This window comes from Callorhinus ursinus, unplaced genomic scaffold (assembly GCF_003265705.2).
Source record: "Callorhinus ursinus isolate GAN/ISIS: 27379988/994484 unplaced genomic scaffold, GSC_fseal_2.0 scaffold23, whole genome shotgun sequence".
NCBI lineage: Eukaryota > Metazoa > Chordata > Mammalia > Carnivora > Otariidae > Callorhinus > Callorhinus ursinus.
Genome location: NW_027397085.1, coordinates 6,557,004 through 6,578,384, shown reverse-complemented (window position 1 = coordinate 6,578,384; position 21,381 = coordinate 6,557,004). Strand labels below are relative to the sequence as shown.

General features: G+C 37.5%; 1 protein-coding gene across 1 annotated transcript in view; it reads left to right on the top strand.

Moving 5' to 3' along the window:
* The window catches only part of FCHO2 (FCH and mu domain containing endocytic adaptor 2), a 108,499-nt gene that overhangs the window by 11,611 nt on the left and 75,507 nt on the right, over positions 1–21,381 (top strand). Inside the window, exons 2-3 of the mRNA XM_073905269.1 lie at positions 3,325–3,416; positions 4,769–4,829. Coding sequence (XP_073761370.1) covers positions 3,325–3,416; positions 4,769–4,829 — 153 coding nt within the window. The remainder of the gene's footprint in view (positions 1–3,324; positions 3,417–4,768; positions 4,830–21,381) is intronic.

Below are 21,381 nucleotides of genomic sequence, written 5' to 3'. Positions count from 1 at the left end.
CAATATGTGGTCTCTTGTGTCTTGACTTCTTTAACTTAGTGAAATGTTTATGATGTTCATCCATTTATATTCTAGTTTATGGGTATACCCTACTTTGTCTTTTTATTCACTGGTTGATGGACATTAAGTTGTTCCTAACATTAGGTTATTTTTGGCTGTTAATGGTAATTGTGTCCTGCTTTTTTCCATTGACAGTATATCTGGGCAGATTTTTAAAATTAACACTTAAAAATCTGCATTTTTTTTTTACTGCAGTCTTAAAAAACACCATATATACTTTTTATTGTAGGATATACTGTCATTTACTTAACCAGTAATATTAGTGGATGTTTTTGAGTTTTTTCTGATTTTTCACTATTATAAATAGTACTTCAGTAAATATTCTTCCACATTTATCTTTGTATCTGTGTTTCTGTAGTATAGATTTCTAAAAGTAGATTTGCTGGATCAAAGGGCGTGAATATTTACAGTTTTAGTAAAATATTGAGGACCAGAAGACATGTTTAGTTGTAGTTCTATTTGATAATAAAGGTCTGTTGTCAAGTTATTTGTGTGTTCACCATGTATTCGTAATTAGCCAAGGAAAGCAAGTTCTTGCTTGAGTTAAAAGAATATGTTAAAGGAAAAAAATATTTTTGTGTTGAAAATAACAGGAATATATCCACTTCAAGGTCTAAGGTGATAAAATGGATATGCAATTCAGGAATACTTATTGCTATTTTACTTTTCTTTGAATTAGAGCCACCTACTAAAAACGTCGGTGGCTACTGTAAAAATCATAGAACCTGTGTGCAGGTAGTTCTGGGTAAAAAAAAATACTGGGTAATCTCAAACGGTGGCTGGATTATAATCAGTTATGATTGTCAGTTTCAAGAGTGGTCTCTCCCTGTCACCAGAATTTTCAGTGTTTTGTGCAGGTGAAGACACTGAAGCCAGATGGGTCTAGACCTGAGCTCCACTGCTCTTTATTTTTTGACATGTAAATGTGTGTATATTTAATATTTATTCATCTGTTATCAAAGCTATAAATTAAGTTTTTGACAAGGTGACCATACAACTTGGGTTCTTTATTAGACACTTTGAAAATTTTTTTTAAAAGACAGTTGTATGAGTATGTAAGTGTGTGTGTGTGTATGTGTAGAGAGAGAGGGTGCTGCTAGTGCCATTTGAAGTAAAATTTTTACTTAGTTTGTGCTAAAGAAAAGGTCACAAGTAATAAATATTTGTGTTAACAAGTTTGTGAAATTATTAAAGAATAGTGCTTGGAGTCAGATTCAAGTTTTTTGACCTCAGTAAATGAATGAATCCCTAAATAGAAATGATAAATGGATTTGTAATCATGTAGGGTGTTTATATTTAGTTGTTAATGCCTTCTGAGGCAGGCTTCTTCTATATCACATGCTTATTAGAATGAGTTTTCCTTGTCTTTCCAAGTGAAGACCTGAGGGATGGAATAGCTAGTACTGTTTCCCAGGGTGTATTATTGCTGCTATATTAATATTGTTATGTTGTATTAAATGAATTAATAATCCTCATTTCCTTATTGGGAATTTTAACTAATATGTTATTTGGATATCTGAAGTTCCTGGATAAGGAGCTTACTTCTTCAAGGTCTTCTTAATAAAAACCCAGATTTCTGAATATAATTTAACCTTTTCTTGATTGCTTAATGTTTATAATACTGTAGCAGTAAGCAAAACGCTCAGGACCTTATTACCTCAATTACTAGATGGTCTCCAAGTTCTTATCTCCATTAAAAAAAAAAAAAAGATTTTTTTCTTTCTCTTGTAAGCCTGGTAAATAGTATTTCTAACAGTCTTTGTGCCTGTTTGAATAGCTCTTTATTCCCAACTCGCTTCTAATTTGAATATGCGTAATGCACCTTGGGAACCCAGATAACCTGACTGGTTAGATTTTTTTTTTTAAGATTTTTATTTATTTATCTGAGAAAGAGAGAGAGTGAGTGAGTGAGCAGGAGTGGGGGTGGGGGAGGGGCAGAGGGAGAAGGAGAAGCAGACTCCCTGCTGAGCAGGGAGCCTAACTGGCTCCATCCCAGGACCCTGGGATCATGACCCCAGCCGGAGGCAGAGGCTTAACTGACTGAGCCACCCAGGCGCCCCCAAATATGACATTCTATTTTATTTTTTAAAGATTTTATTTATTTGAGAGAGAGTGCATGGGGGGGGAGGGGGAAAGGCAGAGGGAGAAGCAGAAGCAGGCTCCCCGCTGAGCAGGCAGTCCCACGTGGGGCTCCATCCCAGGACCCCAGGATCATGACCTGAGCTGAAGGCAGATGCTTAACTGACTGAGCCACCCAGGTTTCCCCCAAATATGACATTTTAATTTATTATATATATGGCAAAATAATTACTTTCATATTAGTTTACAAGTTTGTTAGGGATCACTTCAGCATAACTGGAAGTTCCTATGTTTCCTGTTTTTGGTGAACTGTGAAGAAACTAGGTTTCATATTGTGTAATTCTTGCTTATTGTATTGCTATTTCCAGCAAATATATTGAATTCTTCACTATTTTATTTTCACTGAAGAAAAAGAAAATACCAATTGTAAAGAGAGTTGTTGAGCTTAGTTTATTAATAGTCTCTATTTCATTTATAAAACTGGTATTTCTGTTTTCTTCCCTATGACTTACTAATTTAACATTTATTGGAATAAATAAATGGCAGTAAAGGTTTTCTAGGATTGTGTAGTGGTCTTGTTCTGTTAATTTCCCATTAGTTGGGGACGAGGACTAGCCGATGAATGTTACTGCTCTTTTGTTAAAATTTTATCTCTTTTCTCACTTCTCAAGTTGTTTAAGTTTACTAAAAGACTTTTATTAGCTACTAGAAGGCATTTTGTGGTATTGAATGTGTAAGTGATTAGTAATAGACTGTCTTGACTCAGAAGCCAAGATTTACTTATATTAAAGTAGGGACTCTGCCTTGAATAATCAGGAATCCCTTAGTGCATGTTGAAGGAATTGAAATGGGATTGGTAATGTATTCAAAAAGATCCATGGTTATCTTTTCTAAATTATGCTGCATGTTATTTTTTAAAATTTCAGACTTAATATACTGTCATGAGTGATTATAGAATGTGTGCATGTGTGTTTAATGTGTGTATATGTGTATATAATAAATTGTAAATGATGTCAAACTGTATTCCTTTGATACAGTACGAAGTCATATAATGAGCAACATTGGTTTAATTAAGGAGAAGTTGCTCACCTGAGCATTGGAGTTGCATATTGGTTAATACAGGGTTATTCTCAAGTCATTTTGATCTTTTTTTGTTGTTAAACTAAAAATTTTCTTCAATTTTAGGGGGAAAAAAATAGTGGCTTTGATGTCCTTTACCATAATATGAAACATGGACAGATATCAACAAAAGAACTAGCAGATTTTGTGAGAGAAAGGTATGTATTTTTTTAATAAGTAATTTAACAGTCAAGTTAAATTTTAGAATATAAATGAGAAAAAAAAATTTGTTTTTGAGAGAGAGTGCATGCTCTAGTGGGGTGAGGGGTGAGAGAAAAGAGAATCTTATGCAGGCTCCCAGCATGGAGCCAGAGGCGGGACTCAGTCTCAAGACCCTGAGAGCACAGCCTGAGCCAAAATCAAGAGTCAGATGCTTAACCAGCTGAGCCACCCAGACGCCCCAGAAAATTTTAGTTAGATCTGGATTAAACTAAGTACACTCTTGAAAAGCATAGTTATTATAGTTTTATTTTAAAGTAGTGTGGTTATCTGGCGTCTACACACTAAGGGCTGCATAGTGGCTCCAAGGAGCATTGCTGAACTCCTGGTTTGTATTCATTGTTTGTAAATAGCATTACAAACAATATGAATGTAAATACATAAATGTGATACAGTAGAAAAACTGAGGAATTTTGTAGGATAAAGTACCACCATTTCTTTAAACAAACATGTCATTAAACATACGAAAATAATTTGATAAGTCTAAGGTTTTTGAATTTGTATTTTAATTATGTATTACTTATTTACTGATTTATTTAAATTTTAAGTAGGCTCTATGCCCAGTATGGGGCTTGAACTCACAACCCTGAGATCAAGAGGTGCATGCTCTACCAACTGAGCCAGGCATCTGCCCCTCTGAGTTTTATTTTAAAGAAGTATAAGTGTATATTTTAAAATTCTCCAAATTTATAAAATGTGATTGTCTTTAAGACTCTTAGAATATAGTAGTCAATTTAAAAACTTAAAAATCAATGTAATTTGATTTGATTAAAGCTATTTTGTATAGTACATTAAATGTTAAAAAAAAAGCTCTTTTGTGGCTAGGCCCACTGAGTAATTTTTATATGAGCACACTTAAAATGTTTACCTTAGTAATATGGGGATGTGTGTGTTTGTGTGTGTGTGTATGTGTGTTTAAGATTTTATTTGTTTATTTGAGAGAGAGCACAAGCAGAGTGAGGGGCAGAGGGAGAAGCAGACTCCCCACAGAGCATGGAGCCCCATGTGGGCCTCATTCCGGGGACTCCAGGATCAAGACCTGAGCCAAGGCAGATGCTTAACCAGACTGAGCCACCCAGGCACTCCAGGGATGTTTTGCCTTTAGATATAATACTCCAATTTGGGGGGCACTTGGCTGGCTCAGTTGTTGGAGCATGCAACTCTGAGTCTCGGGGTTGTGAGTTAAAGCCCCACATTGGGCGTAGAGGTTACTTAAGAAAAAAAACAAAAATACAGTACTCCATTCATTTATTCTTTCAATAATATATATCCCATGTCTGCTGTGTGCTAGGTACTTGTCTGGATTCTGGGAATATAGGGGTAAAGATACAGCTTCTGCTGTCATAGAATTTACCAGATGATAGGAGTTGAGGAACAAGCTGTTTTATGTAAGACCAATCCTCTTTTCGCTTTCACTTCTCTTTTGGAGTTAAGAGGGAGTCCAGAAGCTCTAAGTGCTATGGATAAAGCTGTCCTTCACTGGCTTCTGTCTCATCATTGGCAGGAGTAAAGAAGAGGTCTCAGAATGCTGTGTCTCCGGGCATGTCCTCTAGCCTTCCTTCTCCCCCAACACTTACATCACTAACTATAACCACTTTGAAATCGTCAGGGCAATTGTCATCATGCCTTTTAGCCTATTTATGTCAGTCACCCTAAGAAGTCCACGACTCCTGAGTCATCCTTTCTTGTCTAGAAACTAACCCCTTTATGATTCTGTGGGCTCTAAGACAACCCCTCCTTCTGCTGCTCCTTTCCTACTTTAATGTTTTCTTCATAGCACTTACAACCATCAGGTATGTGATATTTATTTGTCTGTCCCTCCCCTCTAGAATATAAACCCAACAAGAGCAGGATTTTTTTTTTTTTTTTTTTTTTTGGGCGGCTTATTACTCTATCTCTTGCATTTGGGAGAGTGCTTGGCTCTTGGTAAGGATTTTTTGATAGATGAATCTCTGACTTTACTGCCCTGATCCAAGCTATTATTATTGTTGCCTGAACTGCAACAGTAGCTCCTATCTATCTATCTATGTTCATTCTTGTTCCCGTGCAACTTATTCTCTGCACTGTAATTGGAGTGCTTTTTCTAAACTGCAGAGAGGTTGCTTACCTCTCCTGTTTAAACCATGTCAGAGTCTTCCCATTGCTCTTAAGGTGGGCCTGCCTCATCTTGGTCTGACCCCAGACCACCTTTCAAGCTTTAGTTCATGCCAGTCTCCTCCTTATTCTTTCCTCTCCAGAGACATTAGCCATTTTATTGAAAGACATCTTCCAGTCCAGGCTTTGTACATGCTTATTCCTGTTTTTGCCTAATTAATGCCTGCTTGTTCTTCAGAGGTCAGCAGTGTGGTCCCTTCTTCACGGATGCTTTTCCTTATTTCCCTGACTTGGTCAAAAACACCTGTTAGAGTATCTCTAACATCATGTAGCTCTTTGCAGTATTTATAAAATTTTATAATTACTCATTTTTTATTATTTGTTTCTATGTTTCCTTATAAAGGAAAAATGATATAGTATTCTCTTGTATCCCAGTGCCTAGTACAGAGCCTGGCACAATTAGATACTCCTGTTTCTTGAAGGAGTGAGTGAGAAAGAAGGGAAGAAAAGATAGACACATAAACATATAGTGTGCACTAAGGGGTGTGCATACATTACCTCATTTAACTGTGAAAAGTCTAACTCCCATTTTACAGATAAGAAAATTGGGGCCTAGAAAGGTTAATTTCCTGTCAGTCATTCAGAGTTTCTCTCCTCCGTTCATCCCCTCTTCCCTACTGGTCTGCTCCCTTTTTCCCTCCTCCATTCCTCCTCTGGTCCTTTTTTCCTGTTTGTCTTTCCTCCCTTATTACCTTCCTCCTTCCTCTCTTCCTTCTAACAGCTTTATTGAAGTATAGTTGACATACAGTATACTACACATTTAAAGTGTATGATTTGATCAATTTTGACATATACATATACTCATGAAACCATCACCACAATCAAGGTAGTGAACATATGCATCATCCCCTTTGTAATTTCTCTCTCCTGTCTCTCCCCCTCATCTCTGAGCACCCACTCATTTGCTTCGGGCATTTAGGTTAGTTGGCATTTTCTAGAATTTTATATGAATGGGATCATATTGGATATACTCTGTTATCCAGTACTTTCACTCAGTATAATTACATTGAGATTGATCCATGTTGTTGCATCTGTTAATAATTCATTCCTTTCTACTGTTGAGTGGTATTCTATTTATGGATACTGCCATTTATCCATTCATCTGGCAAAGGAAGTTAGTTGTACCTGTTTTTTGAACTTTGTATTAAGTATATCAATTTAATCATATAGAGAGTATTCTTTTGTCTTCTTTTAGTCAGCATATTTGTGAGATTCATTTTTGAGTTTAGTATAATCATTTTCAATGCTGTATGATACTAAATTGTATAAATATGCCAAAATATATTTGCTACTATTGACAGACATTTGGATTGTTGCCAGTTGTTTTTGCTATTATAAGTAATACTGCTTTGAATATTCTTGCACAAGGGTCTTGCTACACATATATGTATATTTATATTAGGTATATACCCTCGAGTAGAATTTCCAGGTCATAGAGTTATGTATGTGTAACTGTAGTAGGTAATGCCAAAGAATTTTCCAAGGTGGTTGTACCAGTTCACACCAGCAGCAGCCTTGTTTCAGAGTTCTAGTTGTTCCATGTCCTCATCACCACTTGGTATTGCCAGTCTTTCAATTTGAATCATTCTTATAAGTAGTAGTACATGTCTCCCCCACTTTTCAGAAGTTTGTGTTATGCCACGTTGCTCTTACCTGTTTTTGCTAACCAAGAACAATCCTAAGAGGGTTTTCGCTTTTGCAAAAAATAGCAAAATGAGAAAATAGCATTTGGCATTAGTTTTGCAGTGAGCCCTTATGGGGGCAGTGTGCACAGGGAGAGTGGCGCTGCCAAGCTCCTTCCCTGGGAACTATGCTCAGCATCTCAGTATCAAGCCGCCATAGTTTTGAACTGTGTCTGTGAGCATCTGTGCCTTAGCTCAGTGTATTTTGTGCATCTGTTAGCAAGATGTGCCCTACGGTATCAGAAAAGCCTAAGAGGGGTAATTTTTTGGGTCTTAAAGCTCAAAAGTTTTTCCATGTAAATTAGTGGTAATTGCTTCTTTGCTTTATGCCATTTTGGCTTATGAAAGATTTCGTAGGAAGGCTGTACTTTTATTTATTTTGTTTATTTACTTATTAAAGATTTTATTTATATATTTGATAGAGAGAGTGGAGAGAGAGTACGAGAGGGGGGAGAGTCAGAGGGAGAAGCAGACTTCCCGCTGAGCAGGGAGCCCGATGTGGGGCTTGATCCCTGGACTCCAGGATCATGACCTGAGCCAAAGGCAGATGTTTGACCAACTGAGCCACCCAGGCGCCCCAGAAGGCTGTACTTTTAGATGGTGAGGGATACCTGTATCTCATTGTGGTTTTAATTTGCATTTTCCTGTTGGATGATGAACTTGAGCATCCTTTCACGTGTTTATTGGTCATTTGCATTTTCACTTTTATAAAGTACCTGTTCATCTCTTTTTCTATAAACTATTTATTTGAGAGACGGAGAGAGTGCACATACACGTGCTTGTGGGGGAAAGGACAGAGGGATAGACTCCTCAAGCCAACTCCCTGCTGAGCCTGGAGCCCAATGTGGGGCTTGATCCCATGACCCAGGAGATCAGGACCTGAGCCGAAACCAAGAGTGGGACGTTCAACCGACTGAGCCACCCAGGCGCCCCCCTGTTCATCTCCTGGGTTTTTCTGTTTGTTTGTTTTTCCCCCTGTTTAAAGAACAAATTGAAGGAACTCCATATATTTTGGGTGAAAGCAGTTTGTCGGTAAGGTATTACAGATTTATATATAAATCCACTTGATTTTTATATATTGACTTTGTGTCCAGCAACCTGTTAGTCCTTGCTTATTCTGATAATTTATCTGTAGATTGTTTTGGATTTTCTGTGTGTGCAGTCATCTTGTACAAATTTTATATCTCATTTTCCAGTCCTTATACCTTTATTTTTCTTGACTTACCATACTGGCTAATAAATACTTCAGGTATAATGCTAAATAGAAATGGTGATGGCAGGCATCTTGTCTTGTTCTTAGTCTCACATTTATTTCACTCTTGCGTGGAGCCCAGTGCGGGGCTTGAACTCACGACCCTGAGATCAAGACCTCAGCTGAGATCAAGAATCAAACGCTTAACCAACTGAGCCACCCAGGCACCCCTCACCTTTCACTCTTAAATATGATATATTTATTCAAGTTTTTTCCTTACTGTTAATCAAATCATGGAAATTTCCTTTTATATACTTGTTTTGTAATGTTTCTCTTTTCTTTTTTTAAAATTATGAATGGATATTGAATTTGGTCAGATACATTGCCTGTATCTATTGAGATGTTTTTCTTTCTTTTTTCCCTGCCTTGTTAAAATCTGAATTACTTTGAATTTTGAATGTTAGACTAACTTTCCATTTCTGATATAAACCCAACTTGGTGGAGATATGTTATCACTTTTACATATTGGCGGGTCAGTTTGCTATTTTATTTAGGATTTTAGCATCTATATTTGTGATCGAGATTGGCCTGAAAAATTCCTTTATCTAACTGTCCTTAGGTTTTGGTATCAAGATTAGTTAGCCTTATAAAATGAGTATACCTCATTTTTTTATTCTCTGAAAAAATTTGTGGAATATTATAGTTTCTTCTTTATGTGTTTCATAGATTTTACTAGTAGATCCATCTGGGCTTGAAATCATCTTTATAGGAAGGTTTCAAATTATATACTTAATTTCTTCAGTAGTTAAAGGACTATTCAGATATTCCAGTTCTTCAGTGAGTTTGATAAATTTTATATATATATATTTTTAAAGATTTATTTACTTATTTTAGAGAAAGCTCACGCATGTGTGAGTTGGGGGGAGGGACACAGGGAGAGGGAGAGAAGTGGACTTCCTGCTGAGTATGGGGGTGGAGGACTGGCTTGATCCCACAATCCTGAGACCATGACCTGAGTCACAATCAAAAGTCTGCCACTCAACTGACCGAGCCAGCCAGGTACCCTGATAAGTTATACTTTCAAGGAATTTTAAAATTTCATCTACAGTTTCAAATTTTTTTTTTTTCATTTTTAAATAAGCTCCATGCCCAGTGTGGGTTTTGAACTCATGACCCTGAGATCAAGAGTTGCATGTTCTACTCGCTGAGCCAGCTGGGCGCCCCCTTTTAGAACTTTTTAAATGCCTGCTGGATCTGGATTAGATGTCCCCTTTCCATTCCTGACGGTTATTTATGCCTTCTCTATATTTTATGATCAGTCTCATTTGTCACTTGTTGGTTTTAATAGTTTTTATAAAAAAGCAACTATTGGCTTTGCTGATCCTTTTTGTATATTTATTTTCTATTTCATTAAGTTTCTGTTCCTTATTTCCTTTGACTTTGTGTTCAATTTGCTCTTCCTTTTCTAACTGTAAGATGGATGTTTGACAATGATTTTCAGCCTTTTTTCATTTCTTTATTTTTTTTTAATATTTTTTTAAGTAATTTCTGTACCCAAGGTGGGGCTCAAACTCAGAACCCCAAGATCAAGAGTTGCATGCTCCACCAACTGAGCCAGCCAGGTGCCCCAACCTTTTTTCATTTCTGATATATTCATTTAAGTCTGAAAATTTCCCTCAAGCATTGCTTTATTGTGCCTCACTAGTTTTGAGTAATAGAATTTTCATTATATTTAGTTTAAAGATAGTCTCAGTTTCCTTGTGCTTTTTTTTCTTGCCTCCCTGGATTATTTAGAAATATATTTTTAAATTTCCAAATATGTGTTGATTTTTAAAGGTATATTTTTGCTAATCTTAATTACATGTAGTTAGAGAACATACTCTGTATGATTTCAGCATTTTGAAATATGTTGACGCTTGGATTTTGGACCAGGATAGAGTGAATTTTGGTAAATATCTGCATGTACCTGAAAAGTCTGTGTTTTGCATTTGTTGTCTATATGTATTTAAGTTTGTGTGTTCTTTTGTTCAATTCTAATATATACCCACTGGTTTTTGTTTTTTTATCCTGTTCATTTTATCATTTCCTAAGAGAGTTACATTGAAAATCTCTCATTTTGATTGTGATTTTTCTGTTTATCCATGTAGTTCTGTCAATTTTTGCTTTTATATATTCGAAGCCATATTAGTAGGTGGATACACATTCTTTTTTTTAATTGAGGTGTAGTTGACACATAATGTTAACATAAGTTTCAGGTCTACAACATAGTGATTCGACAACTGTATACTTTGTGCTATGCTCACCACAAGTGTAGCTACCATCTAGTACCATACAGTGCTATTATAGTACTTTTGACCGTATTTCCTCTGCTGTATCTTTCATCCCCATGACTTATTCATGCCATAAATGGAAGCCTATATCTCTTGCTCCCCTTCACCCATATCGCCCATTCCCCCTCATCCCTCTTGTTACCTTCCTTTTGGCAACCACCAGTATGTTCTCTGTATCTTTAGGTCTGTTTATGCTCTTTTTGTTTGTTTGATCATTTGTTTTGTTTTTTAGATTCCACATATAAGTGAAACCATATGGTATTTGTCAGACAGTTCACCTACTGTAATCCCTCTAGGTCCATCCATGTTGTTGCAGATGGCAAGATCTCATTCTTTTTTATGGCTGGCTGAGTAATGTCTGTCTGTCCATCCATCCATCCCAAAATTTTTTTATCCATTCATCTAAGAGTGGACACTTAGGTTGCTTCTATATCTTGGCTGTTGTAAATGGTGCCACAGTAAACACAGTGATGCATATGTCTTTTCGAATTAGTGTTTTTGTTTTCTTTGGGTAAATACCCAGTAGTGGAATCACTGGATTATATGGTATTTTTATTTTTAATTTCTTTGAGGAACCTCTGTAATATTTTCCACAGGGGCTGCATGAATTTACATCCCCACCAGCGCTGCGTGATGGTTCCCTTTTCTCCACATCCTTGCCAACACTTGTTACTCCTTATCTTTTTTCATACTAGCTATTCTAACTGGTGTGAGGTGATATCTCATTGTGGTTTTGACTTGCATTTCCTTGATGATTAATGATATTGAGCACCTTTTCATGTGTCTGTTGGCCATCTGTATGTCTTCTTTGGGAAAATGTCTTTAGGTGTTCTGGGTGGATACAACTTTAGAACTAATACGTCTTCAGGTGAATTGAACTTTTTATCATTGTGAAGTGTCCTTTATATCTCTGGCATTGTTTTTTGCCTTAAAGTCTACTTTGTTTTTATTAAAGTGTCATCAGTTTGCTTTTGGTAAGGTTTTTTTTTTTATGTTATGTTAATCACCATACAGTACATCATTAGTTTCTGATGTAGTGTTCCATGATTCATTGTTTGTGTATAACACCCAGTGCTCCATGCAGAACGTGCCCTCTTTAATGCCCATCACCACGCTAACCCATCCTCCCACCCCCCTCCCCTCTAGAACCCTCAGTTTGTTTTTCAGAGTCCATCGTCTCTCATGGTTCGTCTCCCCCTCTGATTCCCCCACCTTCATTCTTCCCCTCCTGCTATCTTCTTTTTCTTCTTTTTTTTTTTTTAACATATAACGTATTATTTGTTTCAGAGGTACAAATCTGTGATTCAATAGTCTTGCACAATTCACAGTGCTCACCATAGCACATACCCTCCCCACTGTCTTATCACCCAGCTGCCCCATCCTTCCCACCCCCACCACTTCAGCAACTCTCAGTTTGTTTCCTGAGATTAAGAATTCCTCCTATCAGTGAGGTCATATGATACATGTCTTTCTCTGATTGACTTATTTCGCTCAGCATAACACCGTCCAGTTTGATCCACGTCGTTGCACATGGCAAGATTTCATTCCTTTTGATGGCTGCATAATATTTTGTTGTGTATATATACCACATCTTCTTTATCCATTCATCTGTCGATAGACATCTTGGCTCTTTCCACAGTTTCATTATTGTGGACATTGCTGCTGTAAGCATCGGGGTTGCACATACCCTTTCGGATCCCTACATTTGTATCTTTGGGGTAAATACCCAGTAGTGCAATTGCTGGATTGTATGGTAGCTCTATTTTCAACTTTTTGAAGAACCTCCATACTGTTTTCCAGAGTGGTTGCACTGGCTTGCATTCCCACCAACAGGGTAGGAGGGTTCCCCTTTCTCCGCATCCCCGCCAACATCTGTCGTTTCCTGACTTGTTAATTTTAGCCATTCTGACTGGTGTGAGGTGGTTTCTCATTGAGGTTTTGATTTGGATTTCCCTGATGCTGAGTGATGTTGAGCGCTTTTTCATGTGTCTATTGGCCATTTGGATGTCTTCTTTGGAAAAATGTCTGTTCATGTCTTCTGCCGACTCTTGATTGGATCATTTGTTCTTTGGGTGTTGAGTTTGAGAAGTTCTTTATAGATTTTGGATACTAGCCCTTTATCTCATATGTCATTTGCAAATATCTTCTCCCATTCTGTTGGTTGTCTTTTGGTTTTGTGGACTCTTTCTTTTGCTGTGCAAAAGCTTTTTATCTTGATGAAGTCCCAATAGTTCATTTTTGCCCTTGCTTCCCTTGCCTTTGGCGATGTTTCTAGGAAGAAGTTGCCGCGGCTGAGGTCGAAGAGGTTGCTGCCTGTGCTCTCCTTTAGGATATTGATGGTCTCCTGTCTCACATTTAGGTCTTTCAACCATTTTGAGTCTATTTTTGTGTGTGGTGTAAGGAAGTGGTCGTTTCATTCTTCTGCATGTGGCTGTCCAATTTTCCCAACACCATTTGTTGAAGAGACTGTCTTTTTTCCATTGGACATTCTTTCCTGCTTTGTCGAAGATTAGTTGACCATAGAGTTGAGGGTCCATTTCTGGGCTCTCTGTTCTGTTCCATTGATCTTTGTGTCTGTTTTTGTGCCAGTACCATACTGTCTTGATGATGACAGCTTTGTAATAGAGCTTGAAGTCCAGAATTGTGATGTCACCAACTTTGCTTTTTTTTTTTTTCAACATTCCTCTGGCTATTCAGGGTCTTTTCTGATTCCATACAAATTTTAGGATTCTTTGTTCCATTTCTTTGAAAAAAGTGGATGGTATTTTGATGGGGATTGCATTGAATGTGTAGATTGCTCTAGGCAGCATTGACATCTTCACAATATTTGTTCTTCCAATGCATGAGCATGGAACGTTTTTCCATTTCCTTGTGTCTTCCTCAGTTTCTTTCATGAGTGTTTTATAGTTTTCTGAGTACAGATTCTTTGCCTCTTTGGTTAGATTTATTCCTAGGTATCTTATGGTTTTGGATGCCATTGCAAATGGGGTCGACTCCTTAATTTCTCTTTCTTCTCTGTCTTGTTGTTGTATAGGAATGCCACTGATTTCTGTGCATTGATTTTATGTCCTGCCACTTTACTGAATTCCTGTATGAGTTCTAGCAGTTTTGGGGTGGAGTCTTCTGGGTTTTCCACATAAAGTATCATCTGCAAAGAGGGAGAGTTTCACTTCTTCTTTGCCGATTTGGATGCCTTTGGTTTCTTTTTGTTGTCTGATTGCTGTGGCTAGGACTTCTAATACTATGTTGAATGGCAGTGGTGATGGTGGACATCCCTGCCGTGTTCCTGACCTTAGGGGGAAAGCTCTCAGGTTTTCTCCATTGAGAATGATATTCACTGTGGGTTTTTCATACATGGCTTTTATGATGTTGAGGTATGTACCCAGTATCCCTGTACTCTGAAGAGTTTTGATCAAGAAAGGAGGCTGTACTTTGTCAGGTGCTTTTTCTGCATCTATTGAGAGGATCATATGGTTCTTGTTCTTTCTTTTGTTAATGTATTGTATCATGTTGATTGATTTGCGGATGTTGAACCAACCTTGCAGCCCAGGGATAAATCCCACTTGGTCGTGGTGAATAATCCTTTTAATGTACTGTTGGATCCTATTGGCTAAGATTTTGGTGAGAATTTTTGCATCCATGTTCATCGAGGATATTGGTCTGTAGTTCTCCTTTTTGATGGGGGTCTTTTGTCTGGTTTGGGGATCAAGGTAATGGTGGCCTCATAAAATGAGCTTGGAAGTTTTCCTTCCATTTCTATTTTTTGGAACAGTTTCAGAAGGATAGGTATTAATACTTTAAATGATTGGTAGAATTCCCCTGGGAAGCCATCTGGCCCTGGGCTTTCGTTTGTTGGGAGATTTTTGATTACCACTTCAATTTCCTTAGTGGTTATAGGTCTGTTCAGGTTTTCTATTTCTTCCTGGTTCAGTTTTGGTAGTTGATACATCTCTAGGAATGCACCCATTTCTTCCAGATTATCTAAATTGCTGGCATAGAGTTGCTCATAATATGTTCTTATAATTGTTTGTATTTCTTTGGTGTCGGTTGTGATCTCTCCTCTTTCATTCATGATTTTGTTGATTTGGGTCATTTCTCTTTTCTTTTTGGTAAGTCCGGCCAGGGGTTTATCAATCTTGTTAATTCTTTCAAAGAACCAGTTCCTGGTTTCATTGATCTGTTCTACTGTTCTTTTGGTTTCTAGTTCATTGATTTCTGCTCTGATCTTTATGATTTCTCTTCTCCTGTTGGGTTTAGGTTTTATTTGCTGTTCTTTCTCCAGCTCCTTTAGGTGCAGGGTTAGGTTGTGTATTTGAGACCTTTCTTGTTTCTTGAGAAAGGCTTGTATTGCTATATACTTTCCTCTTAGGACTGCCTTTGCTGTATCCCAAAGATTTTGGACAGTTGTGTTTTCATTTTCATTGGTTTCCATGAATTTTTTGAGTTCTTCTTTAATTTCCTGGTTGGACCCATTCATTGTTTAGTAGGATGCTCTTTAGCCTCCAGGTATTTGAGTTCTTTCCGACTTTCCTCTTGTGATTGAATTCTAGTTTCAAAGCATTGTGGTCTGAAAATATGCAGGGAATGATTCCAATCTTTTGGTGCCAGTTGAGACCTGATTTGTGACCTAGGATGTGATCAATTCTGGAGAATGTTCCATGGGCACTAGAGAAGAAAGTGTATTCTGTTGCTTTGGGATGGAATGTTCTGAATATGTCTGCAAAGTCTATTTGGTCCAGTGTGTCATTTAAAGTCTTTATTTCCTTGTTGATCTTTTGCTTAGATGATCTGTCCATTTCAGTGAGGGGGCTGTTAAAGTCCCCACTATTATTGTATTGTTGTCAATGTGTTTCTTTGCTTTTGTTTTTAATTGGCTTATATAAGTGGCTGCTCCCATGTTAGGGGCATAGATATTTACAATTGTTAGATCTTCTTGTTGGATAGACCCTTTAAGTAGGATATAGTGTCCTTCCTCATCTCTTATTACAGTCTTTGGTTTAAAATCTCATTTGTCTGATATAAGGATTGCCACCCCAGCTTTCTTTTGGTGTCCATTAGCATGGTAAGTGGTTTTCCACCCCCTCACTTTCAATCTGGGGGTTTCTTTGGGTCTAAAATGAGTCTCTTGCAGATGCATATTGATGGGTCTTGTTTTTTAATCCAATCTGATAGCCTGTGTCTTTTGATTGGGGCATTTAGCCCATTTACATTCAAGGTAACTACTGAAAGATATGAATTTAGTGCCATTGTATTGCCTGTAAGGTGACTGTTACTGTATATTGTCTGTGTTCCTTTCTGGTCTGTGTTGGTTTTAGGCTCTCCCTTTGCTTAGAGGACCCCTTTCAATATTTCTTGGAGGGCTGGTTTCGTGTTTGCAAATTCCTTTAGTTTTTGTTTGTCCTGAAAGCTTTTTATCTCTCCTTCTATTTTCAATGACAGCCTAGCTGAATATAGTATTCTTGGCTGCATATTTTTCTCATTTAGTGCTCTGAATATATCATGCCAGTCCTTTCTGGCCTTCTAGGTCTCTGTGGATAGGTCTGTTGCCAATCTAATGTTTCTATCATTGTAGGTTACATATTTCTTCTCCTGAGCTGCTTTCAGGATTTTCTCTTTGTCTCTGAGACTTGTGAGTTTTACTATTAGATGTATGAGTATTGACCTATTTTTATTGATTTTTGAGAGGGGTTCTCTGTGCCTCCTGCATTTTGATGCCTGTTTCCTGCCCCAAATTCGGGAAGTTCTCTGGTATAATTTGCTCCAGTGTGCCTTCTGCCCCTCTCTCTCTTTCTTCTTCTTCTGGGATCCCAATTATTGTAATGTTGTTTTGTCTTATGGTATCACTTAGCTCTCGAATTCTGCCCTTGTGATCCAGTAGTTGTTTATCTCTCTCTTTCTCAGCTTCTTTATTTTCCATCATTTGGTCTTCTATATCGCTAATTCTCTCTTCTGCCTCATTTATCCTAGCAGAGCCCCCATTTTTTTATTGCACCTCATTAATAGCCTTTTTGATTTTGACTTGGTTAGATTTTAGTTCCTTTATTTCTCCAGAAAGGATTTCTCTAATAACTTCCATGTGCTTTTGGTAAGTTTTTGCATGGTATATATATTCTTTTCTTTGCTGTGTCTGTGTGGTATAGTGTGTTTGTTATTTTTAAAGGCATTTTTCCTTTAATTGGAGAATTTAGCCTATTACATACAGTATAATTGTAGATATATTTGGGTTCAAATTTCTTGTCTCAGAGGTTGTGAGACGTTTGTGTAAAGGTCCAGGAAATAAATATTTTAGGCTTTGTGTGCATCTTATCTCTGTTGCAGCTATTCATCTCTGCTGTTTTAGTACAAAAATAGCCATAGCCAACATATAAATAAATGAGCTTGGCTGTGCTCTAATAAAAATTTTATTTATGAGAACAAAAATGGGCCATATTTGGCCAATGGAAGTGTAGGTTGCCAAACAATGCTATTTTAGTATTTGTCATTTATTTGTCCTACTTATATTGTATTTTTTTCCTCTTCTTTCTTGCTTTTTGGCCTTTTTTTTTTTTAAATTCTCTTTACTTCTATTAGCTTAGAAGTAATATCCTCTTCTACTTCTCTTGTAGTGGTTATCCTAGGTTTACAACAAAATTGAGAGGAAGATGTGGAGATTTCCCATTTGCCCCTTGCCCCTACACATGCATAGCCTCCCCCATTATCAACATCCTCCACCAGAATGGTCTATTTAAAACATTTCTTTTAATTTCTTAATTTTTAAAATTTTTACTTAAAAAAATTTTAATTGTGGTGTCTGGGTGGCTCAGACAGTTAAGTGTCTGCCTTTGGCTCAGATCGTGATCCTTGGGTCCTGGGATTGAGCCCCGCATCGGGCTCCCTCCTGAGTGGGGAGCTTGCTTCTCCCTCTCCCTCTGCCTGCTGCTCCCACTGCTTGTACTCTCTCTCTCTGTCAAATAAAAAACAATTTAACAAACTCTTAAAAGATTAAAAAAATTTTAATTGAAGTATAGTTGACATACAAATTTGTCTTAGTTTCAGGCATACAGTGTAGTGAATTGACAATTCTGTACATTAGGAAAAGCTCACCACTCTAAGTGTGGTTATGTTCTGTCACCATACAAAATTATTCCAATATTGTTGACCCTGTTACCAGTGCTGTACTTTTCATACACATAAGTTATTTACTATAACTGTAAGTTTGTATCTCTTAATCCCCTTCACCTATTTTGTCCGTATCCTCACCCCCCTAGAATATGGTACATTTTTTACCACGGATGAACCTACCCTGACACATTATAATCACCCGAAGTGCATTGTTTTGCCTTGGGGTTCACCCTTGGTATTGTACATTATACAGGTTGGACAAATGATAATGGCATGTATCCATCATTACAGTATTATGTAGAGTATTTTCACTGTCTTAGGAATTCTTTGTGCTCTTTTTCACTCTTCATAGTTTTATCTCTTCCAGATGTCATATGGTTGAAATCGATTGGCTTCTTTCACTTAGGAATATGCATTTAAAGTGCCTTAATGTCTTTTCATGCCTTGGTGGCTCATTTCTTTTCATTTATTTGTTTATTATTTAAAAAAAATTTTTTTTCTAAAGATTTTATTTATTTATTTGACAGAGAGAGACACAGTGAGAGAGGGAACACAAGCAGGGGGAGTGGGAGAGGGAGAAGAAGGCCTCCACTGAGCAGGGAGACCGACGTGGGGCTTGATCCCAGGACTCTGGGATCATGACCTGAGCCGAAGGCAGATGCTTAAGGACTGAGCCACCCAGACGCCCTTCATTTCTTTTTAGTACTGAATAATATTCCATTGTCTGGATGTACCATAGTTTCTCCATTTACCTACTGAAAGATATCTTGGTTGCTTCCAAGTTTTGGCAGTAATGAATAAAGGTGCTATAAGCATCTGTGTGTGGGTTTTTGTGTGGACATGTTTCCAACTCCATTGATAACAGGGAATTCCATTGCTGGATTATATGGTAAGAGTATGTTTAGTTTTGTAAGTAACTGCCAGACTGTCTGCCAAAGTGGCTCTATCATTTGCATTTCTACCAGCAGTGAATGAGAATTCCTTTGCTCCACATCCTTGCTAGTATTCGGTTTTCTCAGTGGTTCAGACTTTGGTCCTTCTAATAGGTATGTAGTTGTATCTTGTTTTAATTTACTTTTCTTGATGATACATGATGTGTAGCATCTTTTCATATGCTTATTTGCCACCTTTATATCTATTTTGGTGAGATGTCTGTTAAGGTCGTTGGCCCGTTTTTTAATCTTGTCTTATTGTGGTGTTCTAAGAGTTCTTTGTATATTTGAGATAGCATTTTTTTTTAGATGTGTCTTTTGCAGATAGTTTCTCCCAGTCTCTGACTTCTCATTTTCTTGACATTGTGTTTCACAGAGCAGAAATTTTTAATTTTAATGAAGTCCAGCTTCTTGATTTCTGTCATAGATCTTATTATTTTTGTTGTAAAAGACATCACTATATCCAGGGTCTTCTGGGTTTTCTCTATTGTTATTATTTTCTAGAAGTTGCACAGTTTTACATTTCACTGGATTTTTATTTATCTATTTATTTATTTTAGAAATATGAGAGAGAGAGCACACACATGAGCAGGCGGGAGGGGCAGAGGGAGAGGGAGAAGCAGATTCCTTTGCTGAGCGGAGAGCCCGATGTAGGACTCAGTCCCAGGACCCTGGGGTCATGACCTGGGCCAAAGGCAGATGCTTAACTGACTGGGACACCCAGGTGCCCACAGGATTTTTTTTTTTTTAATTCAAGATCATTTCAGGATCTACTGTTGAGATGTTAGGTATCAGTAATTATAGCTTCTTTAAAGGTAACATTTGGTGATGTGAAGGGTTTAGCTGCTTTTAAGATTTTCTTTTAGTCTTTCAGCAGTTTTCACCTAGGTATAAACATATATCACCTGGGTATAGATAGACATAGTTTTGCTAGGTGATGAAATAAAGAATTATTTTTATTTTATACTCTTAGGGTTTGTTGGGCTGTTTGGATCTGTGGTTTGATATCTTTTGTCAGTTTTGGAAAATTGTCATTATCTCTGGAAATAATTCTTGCCTATTTTTTTCCCTTTATACATTAGTTTTTTTTTTTTTTTTTTTTTACTTTGTCCTTTCTCTGTTTTCCATTCTTCCATTTCTCTTCTCTGTTTTCCATTCTTTTGTCTCTCTGAGCTTTATACCAGGATAAAGTCTTCTCACTTCTCTTCTGGTTTACTGATTCTCACTGTAGTGTATTGAATCTTCTGTTTAACCTCATGGGTTGAGATACTAATTTTTGATACTGTATTTTTCACATACAGAGTTTTTATCTTTTTTTCCAAATTTGCTATGATTTCCTTCACTTTTAAAAAAGGATTTCCATTTCTCTACTGAAATTCTTTTTTTTTTATTAAGATTTTTTTATGTATTTATTTGAGAGAGAGAGAATGAGAGAGAGAAAGCACGAGAGGGAAGAGGGTCAGAGGGAGAAGCAGACTCCCTGCCAAGCAGGGAGCCTGATGCGGTACTCGATCCCGGGACTCCAGGATCATGACCTGAGCCGAAGGCAGTCGCTTAACCGACTGAGCCACCCAGGCGCCCTCTACTGAAATTCTTGATTGGTTGGTTGGTTGGTTGATTTATGTACGCTCTGCACCCAATGTAGGTCTTGAACCCAAGACCCTGAGATCAGGAGTTGCATGCTCTAGTGTCTGAGCCAGGCAGATGCCCCTGAAATTCTTTCTTAAAATTATTTTTTATTATTTATTTATTTATTTATTTATTTTAAACATATAATGTATTATTTGTTTCAGGGGTACACGTTTGTGATTCATCAGTCTTACACAACTCACCATACCACATACCCTCCCCAGTGTCCATCATCCAGCCACCTCATCCTTCCCACCCCCCTCCACTCCAGCAACCCTCAGTTTGTTTCCTGAGATTAAGAGTCTCTTATGGTTTATCTCCCTCTCTGGTTTCGTCTTGTTTCATTATTTCCTCTGTTCCCCTATGATCCTCTGCTTTGCTTCTCAAATTCCACATATCAGTGAGATCATATGATACTTGTCTTTCTCTGATTGACTTTTTTCACTTGGCATAATACCCTCTAGTTCCATCCATGTTGTTGCACATGGCAAGATTTCATTTTTTTTGATGGCTGCATAATATTCTGTTGTGTATATATACCACATCTTCTTTATCTGTTCATCTGTCGATGGACATCTTGGCTCTTTCCACAGTTTTGTTATTGTGGACATTGCTGCTATAAACATCAGGGTGCACGTACCCCTTCGGATCCCTACATTTGTATCTTTGGGGTAAATACCCAGTAGTGCAATTTCAGCGTTTTGAAGAACCTCCATACTGTTTTCCCGAGTGGCTGCACCAGCTTGCATTCCCACCAACAGTGTAGGAGGGTTCACTTTTCGCTGCATCCTCACCAGCATCTGTCATTTCCTGACTTGTTAATTTTAGCCATTCTGTCTGGTGTGAGGTGGTATCTCATTGAGGTTTTGATTTGGATTTCCCTG